At 37.3% G+C, this 23135-nt stretch overlaps 2 protein-coding genes and 1 long non-coding RNA gene across 3 annotated transcripts; 2 read left to right on the top strand and 1 right to left on the bottom strand.

Moving 5' to 3' along the window:
• The first annotated feature begins 797 nt into the window (after window positions 1–797).
• LOC147489982 (uncharacterized) lies at window positions 798–1262 on the top strand. The gene has a single exon (XM_086574779.1). It carries the CDS (start codon window positions 798–800, stop codon window positions 1260–1262), a length of 465 nt encoding a protein of 154 aa, XP_086430905.1.
• Window positions 1263–2829: 1567 nt separating this feature from the next.
• LOC147489981 (uncharacterized) lies at window positions 2830–3470 on the bottom strand. Its single transcript, XR_015202552.1, has 2 exons — window positions 3133–3470; window positions 2830–3046 (listed from the first exon to the last, which is right to left on the bottom strand). It is a non-coding gene; the product is annotated as an uncharacterized LOC147489981 (long non-coding RNA).
• A 755-nt stretch (window positions 3471–4225) lies between these two features.
• On the top strand, window positions 4226–8015 carry LOC147489980 (disease resistance protein RGA2-like). The gene is given in 2 exon segments (XM_086575181.1): window positions 4226–6813; window positions 6816–8015. Coding segments are annotated over 2 exon segments (3402 nt in total). The 5' UTR covers window positions 4226–4427; the 3' UTR covers window positions 7832–8015.
• Window positions 8016–23135: the final 15120 nt, after the last annotated feature.

Genomic DNA, 23135 nt, shown 5'->3' with positions numbered 1-23135 from the left:
TTAATGAAGGTTTACACCGATATCCAAATATTGAAATTGATTGAAAATTTGTGCATACTCTGCGTTGTGGCAATGAACTGAATAATGAACCTTAACCCGTTGTACCAGATAATGACTTATCTCATGAACAAAGAGTTGCTCATGATATGGTTGTTAGAGCACTACAAGATGGAGCATTTATTCGCTTAATTGTTTGTGGGGGAGCAGGCACGGAAAGTCCACTCTCATAAATGCAATTGTGTATTCAGTTACTGCATTTTTCAGAACAAACAAAGTGGTACGTGTCATGGCTCCTACTGGAGTTGCCACTTTTAATATTGGAGGTGCAACCATCCATCATGAACTTCGCTATCACTATAGAACAAAAGGTATTAAAGAAACTTCCAAAAAGATTGAAGGTGATCAATGTCGACGTATGTAGGAAGACTTTAAAGACACCAAACTTATCATTATCGATGAGTACAACATGGTCGGAAGAAGTATGCTTGCAAATATTGACTGGCGTTGTCGAGATATTTTTGCAAAGTACGAGCCATTTGGTAACGTATCTATTATCCTCGTTGGTGATATGCGTCAATTACCTCCTGTATGTGACAATGCAAGGTGGGTCTATTAAAAAACAACATGGTGGAATTGTGTATTCTAGTTTCGAGAAATGTGTTCGGTTATCACATATATTTTGATAAGCAGGAGATGAGCAAGTATCATTCCGAGAAGCACTGTTCAGACTCAATAATGGAACTTCCACCGTTAGTGATTGACAATTATTTCTAACTCGAGATATTTCCTCCCTCAATATGGAAGAGATTAACACCTTCAAAGATGCTTTGCGTCTATTTCTTACAAAACAGCATGCACATGATTACAATCTCACCCGACTAATTGAGCTTGGAAAACCAATTGCTCGAATTGTCTCAAAAAATAATTGTGATACCGCTACCAAGGTTTCGTCAGATGATGCAAAAGGTTTGGAGAAAGCTCTGTGTCTATCCCTTGATGCACGTGTTATGCTTCGTTCAAACCTTGCCACAACAAATGGACTGGTTAATGGTGCAATGGGCACTGTTGTGGATATTGTTTACGGAGATGGTTGTAGATCACTGAAAGATATACCTCTTGCTGTTATGGTAGACTTTGACCACTATCGTGGTGCTAGATTCCGTCCAGATTCTAATACAATACCAATTACTCCACAAACATCTCATTGGAAGACAAGTGGTGCTTCGTGCCAACGCATTCAAGTTCCTCTTGTACTATGTTGAGCTATAACAATTCACAAAAGTTAGGGGCTCACTCTTGATCGGGCTGTGGTTGATATTGGTGAAAGGGAAAGCCTCGGTTTAACTTTTGTTGCTTTGTCTCGCACAAGAAAGTTGTGTGATCTAGCATTTAGCCGTATGTTCTCTTTGGAGAGACTTCAAAAGATTGGAAAATGTGTTGGTCTTAGAGGCCGATTGCAAGAGGAGAATCGTTTGTTGCACTTGTCTGCTTCAACCATTTGATATTCTTAGAAAATCTGATCATTGAAATGTTAATTTATTGTTTTAATCTCGGTATGTAGTATTCATCTTTCTAACTTTATTTCTATTAATATTGTTTGCAAATTCACTTCATCAAGATGTTTTATATTTCTCATAAATGAATATCTAATGTCGTTATCATGCTTAATTTTGTTGTTTGGATTTATGTAGGTTCTTCCACAAGTAATGTATAGGAGGACATTTTTTTATGGTTGCTGCAGATGGATTTTGTCACTTCAGCTACTGCTTTTATATTATAGTTGTTTGGACTTTTGCTAACCCCCCTCTCTGTGTCTTTTGAGTTGAGTTGAGCAGTTTGTAAAGTAAATAACTATGCAATTTGTTATATGTATAGTATTTTAGAACTTTTGGGATGTTGTTACTTTGATTCGATGTTGTTATTTTGGTTCTTATGGTTCTTCAAATGCATGTTTTTACATATGACAGGTTTAATGATTTCTAGATATGACAAGTTTTTTATGATTTAATATTGAAAATACAAAAGAGACTGTCGAAATTTTCATTCGTAAAATATGTGTTATGATTTTTCTACGTGGAGAATGTAATATTTGCTTCTAAAGTAAATAACTGTGTAACTTGTTATATGTATAGTGTTTTAAAACCTTCGGGGTGTTACTTTAGTTTTCTGATGGTGTTGTATATATATATTTTTGGTTATTCAAATAACGAAAGACAAAAACATGTTTCTTTGGAATGACAGGTTTTGTGATTTAATGTTGAAAATATAGAGAAGATTTTGCCAAAAATTCCGTTCTTATCAATTTGGAGAATGCAATATTGCTTTAAAATTAAATGTATATTAATAGGATATTATGTGACTTAGCTCCAAACATAAAAGGGCTCCATTGGGGTGCCCATCGTAATGCATGACTACTTAACAGGAAAAATTCCCACAAATACTAGCTTTTTTCATTGTTGGGATAATGGTCTACTTCTTCACATTTACCGCACACGTAATTATTGGTAGATAATATTGTGTACGTGCTAAAGCGTTATACATGTTAATACACGACTGTTGGTTCAAGTACGCAATAAAATAACCGTAGCAAAAAGATTGAATTAATATTGTTACACTTGAATAAACTAGACAATGATATAGTTTCTTTTTCTTAATTTATCTGTCGAATTATCAAAAAATTAATCAAGTCGTGGAAATAAATAAATATAATATGTATAAAAAAAGAGAGCCAAATAAATGATATATTATGCTCACGCCCCCACTGCAATGCAGTATAGTAGTAACTTTAATTTCAAGTTGATTTTATAACAAAAAAGTACCATTGTCAAAGTTTTGCACTTTCGTCCATAAACCAAAAATAAAATAAAAAATAAAAAGAAACATTCAATTGATACCCTAAACCTCTTTTATTTCAATTTGGTCCATAAGTTGAACCCTGCTATACCCCTCCACATAGTCCCCCAGAATGATTTGTCAGAATCTTCAAGGACCACCAGCACACAAATAAATTACAGAAACCAAAAGACTTTCAGAACATATGAATGCCCTGCAGAGAAATGATTATATAGCTTCAGTAAGACTCTATCTTGTCAAATAGTTAATTACCCATTTTTGAAATAAGAATACACATACCTCTAAGCTTATCAATTTTAAGTCCAAAGCCGAGAGGCATCACGTACCAAATAATGTAAATTTTCTAGAGAATTTGCTCTCTCGTCTGTGGGCTCCAGAGAGCTTCCAATTTTTTTTTGAATAATTCAAATTGAATAAACAAATGAAGTTTTTTTTAGAAAAATGAACAAATTTGGTTGTATAAAGAAGCTTGAGATAAAGAGTAACCAACCATTCTTGGTCTTGGTCAACAACAACACTGTTTGACATTTTTATTTTTCGCGCATTTCTGGGGTGAAGTGTGAGATGGAAGAGTGTTTTGAGAGTGAAAATTTTCTAATTTGCGCAATTAGTAGATGAAAAAGTCAACTGTTCCATTGACCAAAGTCTGTCTAGCATGCCACCAATTCTTCGGTTTAAAATATTTTTCTTCCGCTAAAATCTGTCAAGCTGTCATATATTTTCAAATAAGAAAGGCGCGGTTATTCTTTGATTGCTTCACAGCCTTGAGAGTTGTTGTGAGAGAGAATTGTCCAAATGTAAAACGAGTAGCCGACATAAGGACATAATTTTGTAAAAGCAATTTCTCCAATAATTTAATGGTGTGGCCGTGTGGGTCTGTTAAAGACTCAGAAGTCTCCATTGACCACCAACTTCATCCATTTCTATGAACTTTCGACGGAAGCGTGACGCATGTTAAAGACTCAGAAGTCTCCATTTCTGTGACTTCATCCATTTCTTATCTTTGCTGAGTTTAACAGTGACGAAGCAGCAAAATTTTCAACACGGAGACTTTTTCTCCCTTGTTTCTGAACAACTTTTTTGTGCAAGTGTCCAACCAGTTATTTATTCACAGTCAAATTGTATCAGTATATGCGTTAGGGGGGGAGCTCACTATTATTAATGTAGCAGGCCGGCTAATTTGGTAGTATTATCAAAAGTATCATCATATCAGGACCAGAACCAGAACCAGAACGACTTGGAAGTGTAGTGAGACATATGCAATTGTCCAACCCCATTGTTTCTGTACACGTTCAAAGTCTATTTCAATCAGACGCAAGTGTCCAACTACTTATTTATAAAGTATTTTGTGATATCTTTCTCTCATATTTATTATAAAGTATTTTTGTGACATAAGGGCATAATTTTTGTAACAGCAATTTCTCAGAAGTCTCCATTGACCACGAACTTCATCCATTTCTGTGACGCACAAATTTTTTGTGCAAGTGTCCAACCAGTTATTTATACAAGTGTTTGTGCGATATCTTTCTCTCATTCTTATAACAAAAAATTTATCATCACCCCTTCACTACGATATGGCTGAAGTAGTTGTCTCCCCCATTGTTGATTTCATCCTTCCCAAATTAACTTCTCTGATCGGCACGGACTCTCGTCTACCCAATGATCTGAAGAATGACTTGAAGAAGGTCTCCAAAACTTTTTCTATAATTCGACTTGTCCTTGATGACGCCGAGAAGAAACAAATCAAAGACAAGTCGATTAGGAGTTGGCTAAGAATGGTTAAGGATGCTGCTTACGAAGCTGAAGATATCATAGATGATTGCGCATTGGAATTTCATTGCCCGGAGTCAGAGATTGCTGCTTACGAAGCTGAAGATATCATAGATGATTGCGAATTGGAATTTCATTGCCGGGAGTCAGAGGTTGGCGAGAATCTAGTAAGTAACTCCATCACAACTTTTTCCATTCGTGACAATATACGAGAAAGAATTAAAGAGTTTAAAGAAAATTTTGATGAAATTGCTGCTGAGAGACACTTTTTTCTTTTGAGTTCTGGAGTTGAAGATTTTGTTCAAGACCGAGAGACTAGCTCTTTTCTAACTGTGCCAAAAATTTTTGGGAGAGTTGAGGACCGAGAAAGTATCGTGAGGATACTGCAAGACAATGCGCGGAGTCAGAATTGTCTTTCCATCTGTCCCATACTTGGAATTGGTGGTTTAGGGAAAACTACCCTTGCTCAATTGATCTATAATGATGAGTGGGTTTATGGTTATTTCCACAAAAAAATTTGGATTTGTGTCTCTGATGATTTCAGTCTCAAAAGAGTTACAAAAATGATGATAGATTCTCTCTCTCCAGAAGCATGTTATCTTGCCGACTTAGATCCTATGCAGGACTACCTCAGGAAATTATTAAAGAACAATAAGTTTTTGCTGGTATTGGATGATGTATGGGACCATGATCGGGAGAAGTGGAATAAAATAATTCATCTTCTCACATGTGGAGATAAAGGAAGTTCAGTCATTGTAACAACTCGTCTCCCGACAGTGGTAGAATCTATATGCTTCCAAACATTTGTAGACTCTACCACATGCATCATTAATCCAACACATGAGCTCAGTTTTCTACCAAAGCATGATTGTTGGCTTCTATTCAAGCAATATGCGTTTGGTATGGAGAACGATGAGATCACTCCAAACTTGAGAAAAATGGGTGAGGAGATTATAAGCAAGTGTGGAGGCGTACCTCTTGCTGTAAAAGCACTAGGAAGCCTGTTGCAATCCAGAAATGATGAATTTTGGAGATGTGTAAGAGACAGCGAACTTTGGACTCTTCAAGAACGTGGAGAGAATACCATCTTACCTGCTTTGAGATTGAGTTATAACCATTTGCCTCCAATCTTGAGGCAGTGTTTTGCCTATTGCTCCATATATCCAAAAGATTATACGATGGAGAAAGCAAAATTGATCCATCAATGGATGGCAAATGGTTTTATCCAATCAAGTGGAGGGATAGAGGTGGAAGACATCGGTGGTGAAGTTTTTAACGAGTTACTGAGGTGCTCTTTCTTCCAAGATATGTGTGAAGATGTAACTCTGCAAAAAGTTACGTTTAAAATGCACGATCTCATGCATGATCTTGCATGCTCAGTTATGGCCAATGATTGTTTGTGTGTGAAAATTGGTGAGATAAGAGATGTCCCTCAGAAGGCACGACATGTATCGGTGACATATGATTCGGCACCATCGCAAGCAACTCTGAACACAATTTTTAAATCCCAATCCTTCTGCCGCACAATCCTTTTCCAGCACTGTGCAACCAATTCCCTTTTAGAGCCCTTTTTATCAAGGCTTTCACAACTTGAGTACTTAAGAGTGCTAGATCTTAGCAATTTATGGACCTTCAGTAATCTACCACCTATTTTCGGTAGTTTAAAACACTTGAGGTATCTCAACCTCAGTAACATGAACATTGCATCATTACCCAAATCCGTCTGTAACCTAAGAAACTTGCAGATACTAGTGCTAAGCTACAACTTAAAATTAACAACTTTACCACCATCAATCGGAAACTTGAAACAGTTGATGTGCCTTGATCTTTATCAAGTTGGAATCAGGGTTTTACCTGAATCTATTTGCTGCCTAACAAATTTACAGACCCTTAACCTACAGAAATGTCGCAATCTTAAAATGTTGCCGAAGAATTTGAGCAAAATGAGGAAGCTCATAAAACTAGTGATTGGCAGTGAAATTTACATTCGCATTAACATTAACGATCCAATGTTGACTCACATGCCATTGGGAATTGGTGAATTGACTTGCCTCAAGCAGTTAAGTACGTTTGTGGTAAGTCAACTTAGTGACTCTGCTGGTATCCAGGAGTTGGAAAAGCTAGACCATCTTCAAGGAGAATTAAGCATACATGAGATCCAGAATGTGTTTGATCAAGGGATGCTTACAAAGCCAACTTAAGGAGTAAGGAGAGCCTTTCAAATCTACACCTACGGTGGCGGCCAGTTGGTGTGTCTGACGTTGAAATTGAATGCCACAACAGCAAAGAGGTGTTAGAAGCAATCCAGCCTCACTCGAATGTCGAACGTTTGTTTATTTATGAGTACCCAGGTGTGATGTTGCCTGGTTGGGTAGGGTCTTCTACCGCACTTCCAAAACTGACTCAACTCGGACTTTATAACATGCCTAACGTGGAAGGATGGTCTTCAGAATGTCTGCTATTCCCTTCTTGCCTCCAAAGGTTGCATCTTTATAATTGCCCCAAATTGAAATTACCCACGCCGCTGCCATCTTCTATTACAAGATTATCTGTGGGGAAAGGCAACGATCCTTCGCTCAAGTCGGTGGAAAAACTCCCCAATCTTTCTCACCTTCGTATTACGGAATTTGATGAAGTGGAAACTCTTCCAGAAGCACCTCTACGAAACCTTACGCGTCTGCAAGTATTGGAGATCTCCAATTGCGACAAACTGAAAAGGCTTCCTACGGAACTTGAAAACCTTTCGGGATTGATTATTTGGAGATGTAGAGGTTTGGAATCTTTGACCGAGGGCTTACGAAACCTGACTTCTCTCGAGGGATTGCGGATTACTACATGTGGGAGTCTAAAATCTCTATCTGAATCATCGCTGCAACATCTAACAGCCCTCCAGATGTTGAGAATTTGGGATTGTCCAGAATTGGAAATCATGTCGGTTGATTTTCAGCACCTCATTTCCCTTCGAGATTTAGAATTGCGCTGGTTGCCTCAGTTGACATCTTTGCCAGAGGAAATACAACATGCCCGTAGACTTCGAACTCTTGATATTAGGGATTGCAAGAATTTGAGAAAGTTGCCAGAGTGGCTGCTAGAGCTTCCTGCACTAACTTTGCTTCGCGTCGTCAAATGTCATCCAGAGCTACATAGAAGATGCGAGGACTGGAACCGGATTCCCCTCCTTCGAGTCGAGAATCGTGTTGAATTCTGAAACCATGTGTCGATGTTCCATAGGTTCTGATATGTTGTGTTTGTTATGATGGAAACGCTATGGAAAGGAAAGGAAAATAAGAAGGAAAGGAAAGGTTTTAAGACGTTTGTTTACCCATAGAAAGGAAATGGGTTTTTCCATATGGAAACAAAATCATGGAAATAGAAAAGGTTTTGTGTCTTTAGCTAACTCCTGAAAATTTTGTGGAAAGGAAAGGAAAGGAAATAGATAGATAGGGACTTACTACTAATAATACACCCAATAATCTGATTATTCAATTATTCCTTTCCATAGCTTTTGCAAACAAACATGATTATTCATTTCTCCAGTTTTTACTTTCCTTTCCCCAATTTACCAAACACATACTATATCTTTACCCTTTGGAAGCCTTTTCTATGTAGTGAAAACTTTGTATTGCCAATTTAACTTGTTAAACCTATTATTTGTCCAGAGTTGGAAATAATCAGACAATATTCATATGTGAAAGGTGGAAAGCTAGCACTAGACCCAGTTGATGAAGTATGACTTATTTTCTTAGGAAGTGAACTAAAGAATTTTGGAAAGCAAGAAGCACAAGTGCACTCAAAATACTCGTGATCTTATTCTTTATATATATATAATAGCAGTCCCTTTTTGAGTGCTGTGAGGGTGTCCACGTAGGCAACTTTTAAGTACCCTTTTTACTCACGAAAAATCAGGGCGAGTATATTTACGCCTCTTTTGAAAAAGCTAAACCCCAAACTCTCAAACTTCGAAAAAAAAAAAAAAAAAAAAAGTCATCGAACTCAAAAGACCTATCGCGAATTGATTCCCCACTCTCGGTATAGAGTTCTTATGCTCTAGCAAATCCCCAATTTGATTTCCCACTCTAACTATAAGTTCTTATGCTCTAGCAAATCTCGATTTTCTTCTACTTGATCTTAAGGTATGACTTTTCTTTTCCAAGTTCATTGATTTTTTTTGGTGAATGGAGTGTGGAAGCTAGGTCTCTTCTGATAGTAGCGATTCTTTTTTTTTATTGTTCCACCGACATGGATGAGTTCTTGGCGAATCCGGCTTTCTAAGTTCTCACTTACGAGAGAGAACTCCCGATAGAGATCATCGAAGGCGACACTTTCAAGAAGGAGTTAGTTGGTAATAGTCTCTCAAGCAAAGTTTTCTCCGACAAAGTGACTAACATTGGCGGATTCGAAAGATTATGGGAAGCTTTGGGTCGCGCCTCTTCGTTGAAAATCTCGAAGGTCTCCGTCGGATCTTTCGGTTTAAGTTCCCGCACAACGGGCGTTACAGAAACTCTTATCTGGGGCCATCGAGCTTTGGTAATAACCTTTTGGTGTTGATTCCATGGACCCATGGAAGTATCGGCATCGATGTTTACTTGAACCGCTTTTGGCTCCATCTTGAAAATATCCCTCGGATTGTATCACCCGAGCGGTGGGATTGAAAGTGGCGAAAGAGCTTTCCAAAATATGAAAAGATTGAGATCGAGAGCATGGATTTGATGGTGGGCGGTTTCTCTGGATTCGGTGACAGATGGACCTTCTCCAACCATTACGAATGGGAGTTACGTTGTTGATACTTGGAAGGGATCGATGGGTACCATACCGATATGAACGCTTTGCCGTCCTTCATTACAAGTGTGGCCATCTTGGCCATATTCTTAAGCATTGTCGGCTGAGGAAAGTGGGGGCATCCGGCTCATCCAATCGGAAGGCATCCTTATGGTCCACGGCTCCGTTATGAAGGGGCCCATCGGCAAGAGAGTTGAAGTCTTCTTTCTGGTGAAGTCGGTGAAGTGTAGCTGAAGGAGTGATCTACGAATAGGAGTTTGCGGGAACTGACTGATAAAGAAGGTCAAAAGCTACTTGCACTCATGGGGATGCCATTCAAACAGGGTGGAAGCCAAACTGCTGTAGTTCGCAAAAAGAAGTTGAAAAAACATCATTTTGATTCCAAATCTAAAGGATCTAAAGAAAGGAGGTAAAAGTGAAATGATTAATACGTAATAGATAGATATCATATCAATAAATCCAAATTATTGATGGTTCAAGCAATCTTTTTTGGGCGAAACGGAGGGTATCTCGATCGGGAGAGAGAACGGGAAAATCCCATATGGCCCAATATGTCTAACAAGTCGCACTATATGTCAATCCAAACTGCATCTTCCTCTCCAGGACTCCGAAAAGGTACTTTTGGAACACCAATAGGCATCAACTGAAAGAAAGGGGATTTAAGTACTATATTTTACTTTGATGTGGAAACGTAATGTCATATTTTACCCCTAGATTGGAAAGTTCATAGAGTAAGACGAAATGAATAAAGGAAAATTATTATGAATGGGTCAAGCTATTCAATGATGAACAAGTATCGATGCATTAAGCTCATAGAAAACGGGACCAACCCCCATCATATTGGTACTTATTGGGTATAGAATAGATCTGCTTATCTTTGTTCCTACGAACGAGAATTGTTCCATTATTACCAACGAAATGGAATTAAATAAATATTAACCCCGCTCGAAATAATCCACCGAAAGGGAGAGGTCCATAACATAGTCTTTTCCAATGCGATAAAGTTACATAGTGTCTTTTTTTCTTTGATAAAGGGGTATTTCCATGGGTTTGCCTTGGTATCGTGTTCATACCGTCGTATTGAATGATCCCGGTCGGTTGCTTGTTTGTACATATAATAATGCATACAACTCTCGTTTACGGTTGGCGGTTCGATGGCTCTATATGAATTAGCGCTTTTGATCCCTCGACCACGCCCTTGATCCAATGTGGAGACAAGGTATGTTAGTTATACCCTTCATGACTCGTTTAGGAATAACCAATTAGGTAAGGCTACCGAGTATTACGGGGAGGGGCTATAAATCGAATCCGGGTATTTGAGTTACGAAGGTGTGGCGGGGGCACATATTTTGTTTTCGGTTTGTGCTTCTTGGCCGCTTATCGGCATTGGGTATATTGGTATCTAGAAATATTCTCGATGAACGTCTGAGGCAAGCCCCTTTGGATTTGCCCAAGATCTTTGGAATTCATTTATTTCTCTCGGGGTTAGCTTGCTTTGGGTTTGGTGCATTTCATGTAACAGTTTGTATGGTCTGGAATATGGGTGTCGATCCTTATGGATTAACCGGAAAAGTACAATCAAAATCCTGGCGCGTGGGGGTAGAAGGTTTTGATCCTTTTGTTCCGGGAGGAATAGCCTCTCATCATATTGCAGCCAGTGCGTTGGGCATATTAGCGGCCTATTCCATCTTAGTGTCCGCCCCCAACGCGTCTATACAAAGGATTACGTATGGGTAATATTGAAACCGTCCTTTCCAAAGTAGTATTGTCGCTGTCTTTTGCAGCTTTGTTGTTCTTTGGAACTATGTGGTATGGCTCAAAGAACTACCCCGATCGAATTATTTGGTCCGACTCGTTATCAATGGGATCAAGGATACTTCCAAAGAAGAAATATATCGAAGGATTAGTGCTTGGACTAGCCGAAAGTCAAAGTTTCTCGAAGTTTGGTCTAAAATTCCGAAAAATTAGCTTTTATTATTACATTGGCAATAATCCAAACAAAAGGGGGATTGTTTCGGCGGGGCTCAATGGACAACTGGGATGGAATAACGGTTCATGCATTGCTATTACCATTGAATATCTTTATACAACGATTAACTATTTATGCATTTAGGAATAGTTAAATGCCATTGTCGTCTTTAGGAGTTAAACTTCCGTTCATCCATATTTGAGAAAAACTATCTCTTGTTTTCATTCCCATTCCCATAAGAATGAATACTATGATTTGCATTTTCGAACGGGCATGAATACAAAGATCTATAGGATAACTTCCTTTTTGAGCGTTATTTGGTGTTTTCATACAATATCCATCCGATTCCTTTCGATTTGTAATCCAATACACAAATCAATTGGTTCCGTATAAGGCTAGCTATATCTTTGTCGCGGCAAGTATCAACGATTTCCACGAAAGGTGGTGGGATGATGTCTTGAGCAGTTACATATCCAGGACCCTTGACGCCTTAAATAAATGCGTCGCGAGTTCCATACTGATTACTTCTCAATACAATTTCTTTCAAATTCATTAAAATTTCATGTAATTGATTCTTCAATCCCTACTATTGTAGAATATTCATGTGGTATCTTTTCAGATTTTGCACGGTGATACATGTTCCTTATATTTCTCCAAGCAACGCCTTTCGCATCGCGATGCCTATTGTATCGGTTTGACCTTTCATAAGCGGCCGAAACAAAACGACCATAACAAAGACGCTTTGTCGCTCTCTTGATTCAACACACTTCCAATCAGTAGTGTCCGAGTAGATATTGCTACTTCCTCTCGAAGCATAGTAATATTATTTGATCGAACCATTGAATCATTTATTTCTCTTGAAACCCGTTAAATTCTTATTTCTATACATGTCTTTTTTAGGAGGTCTACATCCATTATGTGGCATAGGGGTTACGCCTCCGACAAAACTTAATAGTATACCACTTCTACGAATGGCTAGTAATGCTACATCTCTTCCGGACCCGGGACCCTTTATCATGACTTGTGCTCGTTGCATACCCTGATCTACTCATCAGACGAATAGCATTTGCGGCTGCGGTTTGAGCCGCAAATGGGTCCTCTTCTTGTGCCCCCGGCCACAAGTACCGGCCGAGGACCACGAAAACTACCCGACCCGTATATCTGTAACCATTACAATGGTATTGTTGAAACTTGCTTGAACATGAATACCTTCACGAGCAAGATCCGTCCTCATTCTGAGAGCTTGTACCACGGGCTTCTAGGGCTACTCGATTAGCTACGGCACCGGTGCATTTCCCCAAGGGTGTCCTAAAGTTCCTCCACCGAACTCTGATGCGGAATCATCCCCAAAGATCTCGGTCAAAGCGGGGCATATGCCAAACGTGAATACCCCCCGAAGCAACAAAGCGAACACCGGTAGAGATACCCAATCTTGAGTGAAGTAAATACCGCGACTTCGGGTCTTTTTCAATAAAATCGTCGGCGTAGTAAATCAACAAAGCCTAGGGTGATATCTCTTTCCCCTTCTAGTTTACCTACTATGGTCCCAGAGTGAATATGATCTCCACCGGACATACGTAACGCTTTAGCTAGTACACGGAAATGTATACCATGATTCTTACGTCTATCAATAACTGCATGCATTCTTGGCGGTGAATGTGAAGAAGTAGACCATTATCTCGGCAATAATGAGACAAGCTAGTATTTCGCGGTGAATCCCCGTTAAGTAGTCATGCATTACGATGGGCACTCCCAACTCTCGGCAAATACAGCCCTTTTTATCATTTCTTCGCATGTACCCCCGTAGCATTCAAGTAATGTCCTTTGATTTCACCGGTTTTGACTTGTGCTTTATAAATTGCTTCAAAGACAAAAATAGGAACGGTCTCTCCAACGCGTAAATGGTTGGGAGTTCACGTTCTCATCATCTTTGGTAAAATCAAGTCCACCGCGGAGACATTCATAAACCGCTCTACCGTAGTTCTTAGCGGATAATCCCAACTTTGGTTTAATAGTACATCCCAATAGGGGACGACCATATACTTGTTCAATTTATCTCTCTCAACTTGGATACCATGGGCGCCCCCGGAAAGTTTTAACATAAGCAACAGAATTCGCAGATCCTCCAAACGTGAAATGCGTGGCTTTTGAACCCAAAAACATTACCCACAATGGAAGTAAACATGTTAGTAAATGAACCCTCTTCAAAAAGGTCTAAAGGATAGGCTACATAACAAATATATTGATTTTCTTCTCCAAGAAGCGGGCTCGATGTCGTAGCATCGCCCTTTGTAATGATCAAGGCTGGTAAGTCCATCGGTCCACACATTGTCCATGTACCAGAGAAGATTCGGCAGCAAAAAAGCGGCCCGCTTCTTCGGTGGAACTCGTGGGTTGAGGAGTTACTTTCGAATCTTTGCCGGGTATCGGTATCTTTGGGTGTATATTGAGGAGTATAATAAGTCAATTTGTAATCTTTAACCGCTTTGAAGCCAACACTTGCTTTAGTCTCTGTTTGTGGTGACATAAGTCCCTCCCTATAACTCATGAATTAAGGATTCTCACAAGGACAAGGTCTACTTTCGACATGGATTAGGCTTTAATGAAAACCTTTCACAGGAATCCTTCACAAAATTATCAACAAATCTTATCAACTAATTCGAATGGTTCGTTATTACACCATGGTATTTGATTCGCCAAATACATCATTATTGTATACTATTTTATATGTATGGCGCAACCCAATCCCCTTTTTTGCAAGTTTTGAATCACTCACTTTGTAAATATATATATATATAAATTAAGTAAATATCTAAATAAAAAGAAATTAACTCTTGACAGTGATATATGTTGTAGTTGTATATCTAAATCCTAGATGTGAAAATATGTGGAATTTATCCATGAATGAAAAAAAGGTATTATATATAAGTATAAAAAGAAATATAAGTATAAAAAGAACAAGTGTAAATAGATATGATGAAATAAAAAACAGCGGCCAATGTCATAAAAATGATGAATCATAATAATTCTTATCCATCTACTTTATTTTTGAAAATGCACTCATTGAATGAGTAAACAATTGAATTGGATTCAGTTGGATGGTACCAACAAAGTCGAGTACTCACTTCCATTTCTTATTGAATTAACCGACCCACTTGCTATCGGACATTTTTTTATTTTATTCTATTTGCAAAAAAAATATGACATATAATACTTTATTATTATTATGAAAATAAATCCTACTACTTCTGGTCCCGGGTTTCCGCGACTTGAAGAAAAAACACAGGCGTATCGCTCAAATAATTGGTCCGATCTTGGATGTATCCTTTCCGGGGAAAGATGCCTAATATTTACAATGCTTTGGTAGTTAAAGGTCAAGATATCTTGTTGGCCACAAATTAACGTAACTTGCGGGTACAGCAATTATTAGGAAATAATCGAGTTAGGGCTGTAGCTATGAGTCGACGGCTGCGGTCGATGAGAGGAATGGAAGTGATTGACACGGGAGCTCCTCACGAGTGTTCGGTCGGTGGAGCGACTCGGACAATTTTCAATGTTCTTGGAGAACACTATCGATAATTTGGGTCCTGTAGATACTTTCGCACAACATCTCCTATTCATAGATCTGCCTGCCTTTATACTGATTAGATACCAAATTATCTATTTTTGAAACGGGGGATTAAAGTAGTGGATCTTTTAGCTCCTTATCGCCGTGGAGGAAAAATCGGGCTATTCGGGGCTGGAGTGGGTAAAACAAGTACTCATCATGGAATTGATCAACAACATTGCCAAAGCTCATGGAGGTGTATCCGTATTTGGCGGAGTGGGCGAACGTACTTTCAAGGAAATTATCTTTACATGGAAATGAAAGAATCCGGAGTGATTAATGAACAAAATATTTCGAATCAAAAGTAGCTCTAGTCTATGGTCGGATGAATGAACCGAGCTCATATGAGAGTTGGTTTGACTGCCCTAACCATGGCGGAATATTTCCGGGATGTTAATGAACAAGACGTGCTTCTATTTATCGACAATATTTTTCGTTTAGTCAAGCGGGATCCGGCATCCGCTTTATTAGGAAGAATGCCTTCTTCGGCTGTAGGTTATCAACCTACTCTTAGTACAGAAAATGGGTTCTTTGCAAGAAAGAATTACTTCTACGAAAGAGGGATCCATAACCGATTCAAGCGGTTTATGTACCGCAGACGATTTGACCGACCCGCTCACCCCGCCACAACATTTGCGCATTTAGATGCTACTACCGTACTATCAAGAGGGCTGGCTGCCAAAGGTATCTATCCAGCAGTAGATCCTTTAGATTCAACGTCAACTATGCTCCAACCTCGGATCGTTGGTGAGGAACATTATGAAACTGCGCAAAGAGTTAAGCAAACTTCACAACGTTACAAAGAACTTCAGGACATTATAATAACATTTCATTTCATTTCAATTGTATATTGTAATATTCAATGCCAGTGTATACTAGTCCTTAATCATGTAAATATGATTGAAACAGCAACATATACTTTATCCACTGTGTAAATAATTACGTGGTTTGAACTCCATTAAACTAACCTCAATGAATAATTAACGAGAAATCAAAAATTGGATGCAAATGCATCGAATTAACATCAAAAAATAATTAACGGAAAAGAAGAAACTACATAAAAATGCATTAAACTAACTTCGAAGAATAATTATCGAGAAATGCAAATGCATTGAAATAACCTCGAAAAATAATTAACGGGAAATCGGCAACTAGATGCAAATACATTGAACTAACCTCAAAACATAGGTGTATTATATATGATGGAAATGTGTCGACATGTATAGTTTTGCATTTAAAATGGTTTTTATCATATATCTTTTTGTATGATTGGCAAGCCTTGCTATTCAAGTAGTTTCAATATGATCTTCGTCTCATCGGTCATTTTCACAAAACTTCAATCAAACTTCTATTATCAAACAACAAAAAAAAAAATCGAAAGGTTTTAACAAAGGTGGGTTTTTTCTTCTTATGGAGAGTGCGGTTTTCACAAGAAATTTGGATGAGTGATCAATATAATATTCATATCTCATAGCTAGCTTTGCATAGTTGCTAATATTTTTCAAAGTAATTTAATATAACAGCACCCGTTCGTAGGAGAAAAAAAATTGGAAAAATGATTCTGTGTGTATTAAGTTAGTACCAACTCGATGCAACTGCATTGAACTAATCTCAAAGAATAATTAATGAGAAATCGGAAACTTGACACAAATGCATTGAACTAACCTCAAAAAATAATTACCAAAAAATTGAAAACTTGAAGAAACTGTATTGAATTAACCTCAAAGAATAATTAACGGGAAATTAGAAACTGGATGCCCAAATGCATTGAACAAACCACAAAGCATAATTATATTATATGTAGTCAGAATATCTCGACAATTATAGTTTTACATTGAAAATGGTGTTTATCATATCTATTTTCATATAATTGGGAATGTTTTCTATTCAAGTAGCTTCAATATGATCATTGCCTCATTGGGCATTCACATAAGACTTCAATAAAACTTTTATTTTCCAACAACAAAAAGAAGTCGAATGGTTTTTTCATTGATGAGTTTTTTTTCTTTTGATGGAGAGTGGAGTTTTCACGTTACAAGAAATTTGAATGAGCAATCAATATAATATTCATATCTCATAGTCTGCCATAGTAGCAAATATTTTTCAGAATAATTTATATAACGACACCCGTTCGTAGAACGGGTTCAAAAACTAGTCCAAAACAATGACAATAGTAGCAAAACATATAAATTTGTACCACACATTAAGCAAGAAACAGACTCAGTCATTGATAAGCGAAGTAAACTACACATCCAAGACACATTAAGCAATGCAATATTGTAGTCTACCTAAAGTTTCATAACCAAAATTCTGTCAAATAAACAGTGACATACCTGGTACAGCTTTGCTCGATTCTTCCTTCCCATCGGTAGCAAACCCCAACTTCTGCCCCTTATACCTCACCATATCTGGCACTTTGGGCGCATACAAATCCCCATCAGGCAAACTAATATAACATCCAACAACATCACCTTCCACATACCCTTCTTCCCCATACTTCTCCCTCAATGCCTTATGAATCTTACTTCCATCAATATCTCTGTTTCGACCCCCACTTACGTGGCAAACGTCCATTAGTAGGAGTCTCCACTTTATTCGTTTAATCGACAGGGCTAAAGCCCAATTCGCAATATCATGGATCAAAGTACAGGCCCATTAACTCATGTGTCTAAGGCTGAACCTTAGCCACATGGCTTGCCACTAATGTACATTGATTTATGTCCAGATTCATTTCTTATCAAAGAGATAATTATCAGTTGAAAGTTATAGTCTATCCACAATTGCTCAAGCTACAAGATTACTTGAAATGCAAGGACTCTCTACTCTACCTATATAAATACAAAACTATTTTTCATACGTAACTACGTTCTTGAGACTTGATCCCATCGATAATTTGGATGCGTAGGCAACCCGCAAGGTCTGATCTCATCATTCCCCGATCACCATCATTTTTTTCTAATTACTTTTCTCGTTCTTCGTCTTTTTCATCAACACTTGGTGTTTTGATCATAATTGGTCGAAACAATCTCTATAACCAAAACTACTCCCATCATACCCAACAGATGCTTGCAAGTCCCCTCTCTCCGTCGACCAGCCTAACCTAGTATGCCCAGTTTCTCCTAACTTTTCAACCTTAATCTAAAATACCAAAGCACCCTTAACAACCCTCTCGGGCTCGCACCATTCGATACCCTTTACAACTCCCAAAATAATCTATCCTCCTCCTTAACTCAACTTTCTCGGCTTTATTAACCTTTGATAAACATATCTTCATATCTACACTATCATCTGTTTTCTCAAGTGTTCTAGTTATTGGTGCTAGTAACACAGTAGACTTTTCAATACTCACTTGCTGAGTATTGGTGTTAAGTTTACTCTTCTTTTTTCCCTTTTTTTGTTTTATCCATACACTATTTGTCTTGGGCTTCTTCTTTTTAGGCTTCTTCTTCAATGTTATTATTGTTGTTGGTGTAGGTAGTTGTTGTTGCGTTAATGATGAAAGGGGCTTGTGCGCTGCTGAAATGTATTCTTCTGATAATTCTACTTCTTCTTTAATGGGTTGGGCTTGATTGTTGGTGGTGTTTGTGAAATGGTCTTCTTCTTCTTCCTCTTCTTCTTCTTCTTCTTCGTCATCGTCATCGTCAACGTCTTTATAAGTGGCTATGAGAGCTTCCATGAATGATTTTTTCTGTGTTGGAGAGAAATGAGGACTTGCCTTAAATTTTCACACTGGTTCTGCGTTTTGATGATTGGTTAGAGAAGATAATGATAATTTCGATATTTCAATTGACTCGTACTTTATTTTGATAACGGAGACATTCTTTCGGTGTTTTAAAACGAAACAAAAATTCGGTGGGTTTTGCAAACTTTTTAAGGTGTTCACCAGTTTTTTCTCCGTTTTTTTTTTCTTAATCCATCCTGATTTCTCGTCAGTAAATATGGTACTTAAAATTTGCCTACGTGGACACCCTCACAGACCAGGAAAAGGGACTGCTATTATATATACTAGTAAATGGGCACGTGCGTTGCACGTGCTAGGAATGAAAAGTGGGGCGGAAAAAATGAAAGGAAAGAATTATGTATTATGTATAATGTAAAATATTACATATTAAATTTGTCTGAATGAAACTTCAATAAGCGAAAAAAAAAAGAACACTTGAATACGTTAGTTTTATTTTTGCTGCTTTGCCATGCTGCGAATAAATATATTTGAAAAGGTATTTAACCGCCTGTAATTGAGTTAGTATGTAATTAGTATTGTATATGCCACAAACTAATTTACCTAAAAAATGGATATTATGTTGAGGAAATTCACCTTTGTGCTGCTAGTTGTGTAATTCTCTTGTCGAGCATTTATATGTGATGGAGGAACATTGTTGGATTCATATGAGTGTACTACCTGTAAGATATAAAAATACTACATCATGTTGTGCAACATAATGTGTATTCTTAACTGAAGATTAAAATATCTAAAGAAAAATGCAAGAAGAATAACATTTTTCTTATTATTGTCTTCAAAATGATCTAGCGAATCCATTAGCAATTGTTTTTTTGTCGTTGAATATTTTGGTCTGATTAAAAAGTAAGTAGGTTGGACAGAGAAAGAAAATGTTGCTAGCTAAAAAAAGCCATTTTTTTTTTTAAATTTAGAAACGTTCACATTTAAGTCGGATATAATATGTGGACTGAATTGAATGTGTAAATAATAGCTTTCGATAAGATGGTTATGTGGTAAGATGGCTATGTGGCAAGATTGAATGATTCAAATGATGGAGGGTTGAATTTTTTCAATCCATTTGTATGGAGGCGCACAGAAGTAAGAAATTATGGATTCTAGCTGCTTCGTTGAATTACATCTAGAGTAAGCGGCATATCAACTGGGGCCTGATTCCAAATATTTCAAGTTAGTACTCAATATCAGATCGTTGAAGAATGGTTTCAAAATAAATTTAGCAAAGATCGCTTGCCACTGGAACTTGTTGTCGACTGCCATTTGGTGGTGACGTTGTGACTTGGTTGGCAACATGGGTTTGTACTTGGTAGTGTGTCTTGGTTTTCCGAGGAGCATTGTGTATTGATTGCATTGGATGAATGGTCGTTTTATGCAGCATTGATTTTAGATATTGAGTACTAACTAACCTACGAATAATCTCTTGACATGGGCTGACGGTAGCATGGACAATGGCAATGATGCAGAGAATTATATAAATATTGAGCCAAATGGTAGTCTCATTGAACAGTTTCGTCAAGAGAATGGAGGCAAAATATTAACTTTTTCATTAACATTACCATTACGTTGTTCCCTATTTGGTAATCGTTTGGTTTCATGCTATTTATGAGTATCTAATCCTTCATTCCTGAAACTTTTTAATTTTTCTTAGCCATTTTGCTTTGAGCTACCAAGGCATGACACACCCAACAAAAGCTTGAACTGCAAGTTGATTGTGAATTAGGTTAAACTATATGATTCCTCACATACGGAAAAGCTGCAATATGCATTATATTTTGTTTGTTTTATGTAATATATGTTTCCTAGGGGAAATGGGAAAAAGTTATTCATAACTGTCAATATTTCATAGACGTCAGGATTTATTTATTATGCATCTACTCCAAAAATACAAAAACACAAACAAATTTTATTTTAAAATGAAAGACACTTAGTATTACAAAAAGCATGACCCTTGGAGTCTATAAACAAAAGGTTAAAAAGAGCAACAAAGAACATCACCAAAATGAGCAACTAATAGAACCCAATATTTTTCATGCTCATTAGTAAACATCCATAGAAACCAAAGACAGTGGGCTTTAGTAAAACCTTAAGAAGGTGTTGTAGAAGAAATCATCCCAGTCTTCCTTTAATACTTTGTTTTGGGAGAATAAGCAAAGCGGTCTTGCTGTTCTCAAAACAAACTTTAATACGTTTATTTCGTGAAGAGGGTGTCCTTTAAAAAACCGGGAATAAATAAAAGTACGTATTTACCCTCGGAAATAGTACTGGTGGAAAAAAATTTGAGTGAAACTTTTGGGTACCCTTTTGATTTAAAAGTTTGGGGTAAAACCAAGGATACGGGGACTAATAAACGGCGGCTAGTTTTCCCATTATATATAAGATACCAAGGCTATTTCATAGTGTGCTCTAATGGAGACTTGAGACCTCCTTAAAGTGGCTTTGGCAGCTTGATCGACACTCTTCACACCAGTTGACTTAGAAATTCATTTACAAACCCAACCGTGTGATCCTCTATTCACTGCAAGCACTTCAGCTATCACTATCAAAGGCTGCAATATCATCGTTGCTACCATTACTATAACTTCTATATTCCATTGACATAAATTCTACACTATTGGGCTGTGATGTTGAGTGGTTACTTCTTCTACCCCAATAAGTGGAGTTGCACTAAAAAAACTAAAGTTTAAACAATAACATGTAATGTAGTGAACACACATCTATAGAGATAATAAATGGATAGTGGATCTGGTTTACTCTACGCATCATTATATTTCCATAATAGTTGTCCATAAGAAAGGTGGGCTATCTAAAAAAATCGTTCACAATTCATTATTCTATTTGATAAATGGATGAAGACGATAACCCAACAATTATATAATCTCAACATACCTCTTAAAATTGCACAATTCTAGCAGCGATGCGACAATTGGATGAAGACTCGAAACATAGGTTAGACAATTGGGCCATCCTTCTTCTTTGGGCTTTACTGCCTGCATAAAGAACCAAAGTTTGGTTAAGCTCCTCTATCCTCAGCCACCCTTCAATTCAATCGTTTTAACTTTGAATTGCCTAACGAATATCAACAGATATCAAATTAATCTAAAATTAATAACTAAAGAAATACTTTATAGTAAATATTGTTGTCTTACAGTACGTACATCTTAGCAACGGAAAACAAATATCGTATATATATAATTCTTTAGTTGTTAGCTTTAGAACATACCGGACTTGCCAACATTATCCAGAAGAGGTTCAATAATTCTGTTATTTTATTCCTTCATTTCTAAACATAAAGCAATAATAAAAACTTGATCAATGAAATCATCAACACACCATATTAGAAAAAAAAAATAGCAACAACTAAAAACTTTGTTCCACCAAATCACCTACTGTTACCCCATTCCAATTACTTGAATAGAGCATGCAAAATAGTACCACCAATCAACAAAATGAATCTATTTAAGAATCATTGACATTTCCTATTTTCTGCCATTCTTAGTTCGTTCGCCAATAAACTAATGAAAATAAAAGGAAAATTAGAGAGCTTGAAAAGAGACAAAGGAAAATTACCTGAAAGATGATGAGGGCTTCACAACTGAAAAAAGATAATGATGAAGGGAGAGGAAGAAATTAGTTTTAAATAGAGGGGATAATAAGACACTGACTTTCAAGAGAGAAGAACAATACCTGAGCGGATTATAGAGGAGAAGAACTAATGTTGAGATTCGAGAGAGATAGAGTGGTTAGGCTTGAGGAAACGAAGGGTTTTGACTCTTGGGATAACTATAGTTTTTTATAAACTTTAATTCTATAAATGAAAAAATTCTAGAGTTGGGATGTTTCACGTGCTCGAGTATGGAATTTTTTAAGAATTTTGAGGAATCTGAAATAAATCGATCAGGAACTTCATGAATAAACAGGGCCAAAATATGAAACCAATCAACTATAGTCATTCAGAGCCCAAGCAGCAAATCTTTGATAATTTAATGACAATTATTGATGAAGCACCAACAGCCTTGCAACAGCAAATATGCTATTTGAACTTATAATTCATTTCTGCAGTTTGATTCTTTGATCAGAATGAGAATTCTCTTTATTAACTGCAGTTTCAGTGATATCACAATAATTAAATAATATAAAGAACTATAACTGCAATTTCAGTGCTATCATAATAATTCATAATAAGTATGGGAAACAAACCTGCAAGAAGGTCGCGCTTATCAACACTATAACTGAAACCAGTTCCATTGGGCTGGTCGACATACAAAAGGTTTGATGCCTGCATCACGAGTAGAATTTATGTTGAGATTGTTGGTGTACAGGACTATCACAATGCATTACATGGATGTATGCTTGATAGATCTTCGCAGCGACTAATTTTTTAATAGAAAAACAGGCAAGGATCTCTACTTTATCAAGAACCTAAT

This window comes from Coptis chinensis, chromosome 7 (assembly GCF_015680905.1).
Source record: "Coptis chinensis isolate HL-2020 chromosome 7, ASM1568090v1, whole genome shotgun sequence".
Lineage (NCBI taxonomy): Eukaryota > Viridiplantae > Streptophyta > Magnoliopsida > Ranunculales > Ranunculaceae > Coptis > Coptis chinensis.
The sequence above is the reverse complement of the archived record's forward strand: the minus strand, read 5'-3'. Positions and strand labels throughout refer to the sequence as shown.